Source organism: Triticum urartu, chromosome 3, assembly GCF_003073215.2.
Source record: "Triticum urartu cultivar G1812 chromosome 3, Tu2.1, whole genome shotgun sequence".
Lineage (NCBI taxonomy): Eukaryota > Viridiplantae > Streptophyta > Magnoliopsida > Poales > Poaceae > Triticum > Triticum urartu.
The window spans coordinates 275463498-275469676 of record NC_053024.1 but is presented as its reverse complement, the minus strand read 5'-3'; the positions used below and the strand labels follow the sequence as shown (position 1 = coordinate 275469676).

General features: G+C 41.5%; 1 protein-coding gene across 3 annotated transcripts; it reads right to left on the bottom strand.

Moving 5' to 3' along the window:
* Positions 1 to 2462: 2462 nt before the first annotated feature.
* Positions 2463 to 5914, bottom strand: LOC125543808. 3 transcript variants are annotated; one of them, XR_007298799.1, is made up of 4 exons: positions 5227 to 5914; positions 4959 to 5053; positions 4797 to 4869; positions 2463 to 2932 (listed from the first exon to the last, which is right to left on the bottom strand). XR_007298799.1 is itself a non-coding variant. In XM_048707282.1 (4 exons), exons 2-4 carry the CDS (start codon positions 4989 to 4991, stop codon positions 2687 to 2689), a joined length of 372 nt encoding a protein of 123 aa, XP_048563239.1. In that variant the 5' UTR covers positions 4992 to 5053; positions 5227 to 5895; the 3' UTR covers positions 2463 to 2686. The 3 variants fall into 3 exon arrangements, 1 of the variants encoding a protein (XP_048563239.1); XR_007298798.1 differs by having other exon boundaries at positions 4797 to 4876; positions 5227 to 5913; XM_048707282.1 differs by having other exon boundaries at positions 4797 to 4889; positions 5227 to 5895.
* Between the last annotated feature and the right edge of the window lie 265 nt (positions 5915 to 6179).

Here is a 6179-nt window from a genome sequence, read left to right as displayed (position 1 = left end):
TGTGTTTTGCTTGGAGCGTCTTGTATGATTTGAGTATTTGCTTTTTAGTTTACCACAATCATCCTTGATGTACACACCTTTTGAGAGAGACACGCATGAATCGGAATTTATTAGAATAATCTATGTGCTTCACTTATATCTTTTAGAGCACGGTGGTGGTTTCATTTTATAGAAATAATTGATCTCGCATGCTTCACTTATATTATTCTGAGAGTCCTTTAGAACAACATGGTAATTTTCTTTTGATATTATAAAAAACTTTCATATAAGTGCATTGAAGTTTGATACTTGATGATTGTTTTGAGATATGGAGATAGTGATATTAAAGTTATGCTAGTTGAGTAGTTGTGAATTTGAGAAATACTTATGTTGAAGTTTGCAAGTCCCGTAGCATGCACGTATGGTAAACGTTGTGTAAAAAATTTGAAACATGAGGTGTTATTTGATTATCTTCCTTATGAGTGGCGGTCGGGGACGAGCGGTGGTCTTTTCCTACCAATCTATCCCCCTAGGAGCATGCGCGTAATACTTGGTTTTTGATGACTTGTAGATTTTTGCAATAAGTATGTGAGTTCTTTATGACTAATGTTGAGTCCATGAATTATACGCACTCTCACCCTTCCATCATTGCTAGCCTCTTCGGTACCGTGCATTGCCCTTTCTCACCTTGAGAGTTGGTGCAAACTTCGCCGGTGCATCCAAACCCCGTGATACGATACGCTCTATCACACATAAACCTCCTTATATCTTCCTCAAAACAGACACCATACCTTCCTATTATGACATTTCCATAGCCATTCCGAGATATATTTCCATGCAACTTTCCACCATTCCGTTTATTATGACACACATCATCATTGTCATATTGCCTAGCATGATCATGTAGTTGACATCGTATTTGTGGCAAAGCCACCGCTCATAATTCTTTCATACATGTCACTCATGAGTCATTGCACATCCTGGTACACCGTGGATGCATTCATATAGAGTCATATCTTGTTCTAGTATCGAGTTGTAATCATTGAGTTGTAAATAAATAGAAGTGTGATGATCATCATTAATAGAGCATTGTCCCAAAAAATAACAAAAAGAGAAAGGCCAAAAAAATTATAAAAATAAAAAGGGGCAATGCTACTATCCTTTTTTTCCCACACTAGTACAAATGCCCGTGCGTTGCACCGGGCAAAATATTAAGTATAAATTGCTCCACGTGCTATTATGCAACATTTTTAATATAATTTTTACAAATGTCAGCAATAAGGTCAATGTAACCTTTGAGTGTAGCAATTATGATCTCGACGCACCGCGGTCTAGAAGTGTCCATGCAACAGGACTGTAATGAACGAAATTGCTATCTTTCCTCTAAAAAAACAGGAATAAGGCAACCTGCAAAAATTAAGACTCGACAATGTTTTTATCTATGGTGACAACCGACCCTGTTTGTACTTCCTAGGTTGCGACACCAAGACAGCCCGATACAAATTATGGAATGCTGCTAGTAATTATGGATAGTTTTCAACAGAGATTCTGTCGATTGTGATCACTGACCACACGTAGCTGAGTGCCTGAGTCAAAGAATAAAAGGACATCTCAAACCAGGCAATATCAAAATGCCCGTTCATGCCCATGTAGCCACATCACACAACAACAAAAGTTCATCTGAATAAAGCTCAGCAAGAAAGGCACATATAATGGCAAACATGGAAACATGAAACGGAAGTACATGACTATATAATCTATCAAAGAAAAGAAAATACAGCCCTGATGGGGAAACCAGTTCATACTGTTGCATTCCAAAAAACTATTGAAGAAAACACAGAAGGTCATCTATAGCCTCTAGCAAACTTTTGAAGATAAATCAGACTAAAGACTGATGGCTTAGACTCTATCCAAACTGGAGATAAAAATATGTAGTGAACAGTAAGGAAATTATGTGGTGTGTGAGATTAGATATGCCTAACTTTAAACTTAAATTAGAATTCATGGATGCCAAATAACATCTCTGTGCGACATGCATGTACTATTTCTGATATCATGCTCTAACGTGTACATTATTAAATTAGCAATGGACAATGCCATGCCTACACATGTATTGGTTAGGGGGCATCACGGATTGGAAGGAGGTCTACGACAGTACCTTGCTCTGAAGTGTATTTGCTAGGATTCGGATTTGGATAGGTACAAGATCAAGGAGGTCCTTACAGGGGCAGTGGAAAGGTGGGTGAATACCTGCACAGGGCCGAGCTGGGTAGCCAGCATGGTGAGTGGAGTGGGGCCAGAGCAGCGCGCCGTCCGGGATCCGGGTCCTCTCCTCCAACTTAACCTCTTCATGAAACAAAGAAAGAAAGAAAGAAAATACCTTGGACCCAAAGAAGCTGAGTATGCACGGCAAGATAGCAACCCCTGAGAAGATACAAAACCTCGCCCAATCTCCTGCCAACCAGACGTACAAACAGAGTATGGGACCAACATACACATACACTCTTCATAGCATAATAAAACAGAAGTACCAAACCATTCCAAGAAAATCTTGTAGTACATTCTATCAGAACACAACATATACACGCATGTACACCATGATCCATGATCGTCACTGAAAACAGGCCACTCCGGCTGGCAAAGAAGTGGCAGCAAAGCGCACACTTGTCCTCGTCAGGTTTCTATACTTAACATGTAGACCTCATAGTCATTCACTTATCCTCAAGATACGGTCTCTTGCTATCGTCATCTGCGCCTCCAGAGTAGCTATTTTGCTGATAGGAGAGCCCCTGTCATTTAGGGTAGGACGCAAGAAGACATCTACCTCTTTCACGATATCTTTTTCTTCGTTGTCATTCACCAGAGCTTGGCCGAAAGACTGTAGTGCAGCGATGAGGACAGAGGAAGCATCTTCTGTGTCCAAGGGATCATCTTCTTCAGTTTCTGACTCATCCTGTGACAAAGAGGGATTTCAGTGCAAGCAAGAAATTGAAGTGTATGTATAGACAAAAAGAAACTGTGCAGGGCTACAGATTCTGATGATACAACATCAATTTACTTAAGCTCTTACACGGGCAGTGAAGGTCAAGGTGAACCTAAGGAAATATCATAGTTTGCAAAAAAAAAGTTGAAAGAAGACGATCAAATTAAAATCATGTAACTAAATACATAGAAGAATCTTCTTATAAATAAACCAGGCAACCAATATTTTGTCTGATATTCAAAGAGCTATGTTTGATTGACTCTTCTATATTATACGATGCTCTATGGCACAGATAAATGAGAGCCAAAAGAGTATTATTAAAATTGAATGCATGCCTTATATATACCAAGGGTCGTTCTTGAGAAAATTTGTGGCTCATGCCTCTTGACATTTAGAAGAAAATGTTGGATAATATGTAGGTGCTAGCACTTTGCAGAAGGTACAAACCTTACAGGTTCACTCAAGCAAATACCACAAGTCATATTTTCGCACAGTAATGGTTCACAGAATTACAGAAAAATTGAGAGAGAGAGAGAGAGAGAGAGAGAAGCAACAAGTTGGAGTTCAGAGGAGAACTGCAGCAACGGGTTTGAGAAGAGCTTCAGAAGAAGTGCAGCAGCAACAGCGCTAAGAGAGATGGGACAGCCATAGGCAGCAAGGAGCAGAGAGGAGAGGCAACGGCAAGGCAAGACTACTACAAAACCTATGACTAAGTCGAACTATATATTTTTACGATTGATGGGCATACTCGCGACTTCACCCATAATATTTCAAAAGAAGTTGAATCCTTCATTTTTCAAATTTGAGCATTGGCACACATCCACTGTATGGATTAGTCATATTATCAGGCTGGGTCAGTATATTAGTCAATTTGTCACATAAATAGTTTGTCAAACCAATTCTAGTAATAATCAATAGACATGCATATCTCTGGAAAAAAAGGAACACACATGCATACAGTGGAAGTGTCTCAAGGGCCAAACAATTCTGGAAACTACCATAGCAGAAATCATATTTGAACTTGCATTGCAGTATGCAAGAAACTGATGATATTGTCCCCAAGTAGTCTAGGATAACCTGATGATCAAACAAAACACTAAGTGATTATCTAGAGAATTATAGATTCGTCAAATTCTTAAATCAGTGTTTTAATAAAACAACATCTGTTAATTTGGAACTGTTTGTTATTGTTGATTGTTCGTAAGTCCATTTAGTTAAGGTTCTCAATCGGATTTCCATCCCACTTTCATTCAATTAGGTTCAGCAAATTCCTGTTATTACCTTGACAGTGCCCTGCCCACTGCTGGAGAGAGTTAATATTTTTGGCAAGAAATCTCTCTGTTATAAATGGTCCAAATTTATCTATATGTATTATGTATGTCCCCAATAATAGAGAAAACATTCTGGTCCTCTTCTTCTCTAGCAAATCTTCGACAGTGATGGGGATAGCCAATGACCTTTCTCTGATTTCTGAGTTTCAGAGGTAGAGGGTGGAAAAATTAGAAAGTCAACAAAGGGCTAGATGAATCTGATTGAAGAACAAAAGACAACAAAATATTTTGTTCTGAATAAATCATCAATTATATGTCCAATTAGTACTGTCCAGTTAAAGGTCGAAGCTAGAATCATAGATCTTACAACTGTACTTCCAAAAAGAACCATTCAATGTCAGACTTTTGTCATTGCTAAACGTCAGGATCTCATATCATACAGTGATAATTCTCCTAGATTAGGATTATACCAAATTAGTGATAAATAAAATAACTACAATTTGGAGCTTCAAGTAAAGCAAAAGTAGTTAACTTAATTCTCTAGTCGACGGCTATGTTGGTACCTGAAGAATCATTCTGCCCCTACTTAGTTCAGCACCTTGTCCCTCGTTCTTGGCGCAGCATCCAATCCCAAATCTCCAACCTCGTAGCGAATTCTAGTCAACAAGTAGTAGCATGGAATACTTCTACAACTAACTTAGAATCAGACAAGAAGACATTCTTACCATGTTGGCGTATATGACACTGGAACCACTCATGCAACCATTGTCTAGATGCGTCTCTTTGGGTTCAAAACTGTGAATTTTAGAGATGCACTTCTCTGAAAGCATAAAGATACCATATCAGACTCAACTCTTGGCTCAACAAATCATAAAGTTCGGTGCAAGTGCTTATACTACTTTTATGTGCAAATCCAAGTGAGAGTAGTATATTGGTAATCCATATTTCAGATGGAAACGGGGAAAACAGAAGTGTGATTTTGAAGGTGAATACCTTATGCTCCATCTCATGGATAAAACAGTTACAGTCAGATGCATGCTAGGCGGCATTCTCTTGCTCCGAGGTCGTGGCTCCTCTTCCGCCTCCCTCTGCAGCCTGTTGATCTTGATGGAACAAGGAGTGCCGCATCCGTCGTGCGACAAATCGATTGACCCGACTCCCGCCTCTTCCTCAATCTCTTTGCTACGTGGGAAGTAGGACGGCGACGTGCAAGAGAGAAGGAGTTGGGAAGAAAGAAATAAGGAGCGGCAGAGGAGGCATGCGGCACCCGAGCGCAGCGCCACCTCCCCGCCATGGCCACCGGCCCCTTCAAGCTTGCGCCGCCGTGGTCCGTGGCTTCGACGCCGGCGAACTCCTCACCCTGGTCGATTCTCCATTTTCTCCTCCTTCATCTCCGCGCATGCCTCCCGCCTTGCTGCCGCCGCTTAATGCGACGCCGCTGCCTTGCTGCCGCATCTCCTGGGCGCAGCGCCGCCTACCCGCCTCGCTGCCGCCGCCTGATGCGGCGCCCGAGCGCACCGCCGCCTCCCCGCCTCACGGCCGCATCTCCTGAGCGCAGCGCTGCCTCCCGCGCCCGAGCGCGCCGCCGCCTTCCCGCCTCGCAGCCGCATCTCCCGAGCGCATTGCCGCCTCCCCGCCGCCGTTTTATCCCTGCAAAAGAAACCGTCATCTCAAATTAGCCATTATAAAGGATCGCAGGTTGAATATTCAGAAACTGAGGGTCCTTTTTGCGAAAATGAAGCGTTTTCTTAGCTAATCACTTAAAATAGGACTGCGGGTTGAATTCTCAGAAACAGAGGGGCTTTTCTGCAAAAATGACAACAACGGACGACCAGAAGCAATCGTCGGCTTATTATTAGGAAAAGACTTGTGCTTCAAAGTAGCACCATGATCTTTATGGTAGAGTCTCTTGTTTTGTCATTTTCATATACTAGTGGGAATTTTTC

What these genes read in the sequence shown, in the direction of transcription:
- LOC125543808 (XM_048707282.1), bottom strand. Translation starts at nt 4,991, where the DNA reads ATGAGTGGTTCCAGTGTCATATACGCCAACATG. An exon ending in GTGTCATATACGCCAACATG is followed by an intron (nt 4,890 to 4,958) that starts GTAAGAATGTCT and finishes CTTGTTGACTAG; the next exon opens with AATTCGCTACGAGGTTGGAG. An exon ending in GGGGCAGAATGATTCTTCAG is followed by an intron (nt 2,933 to 4,796) that starts GTACCAACATAG and finishes TCTTTGTCACAG; the next exon opens with GATGAGTCAGAAACTGAAGA.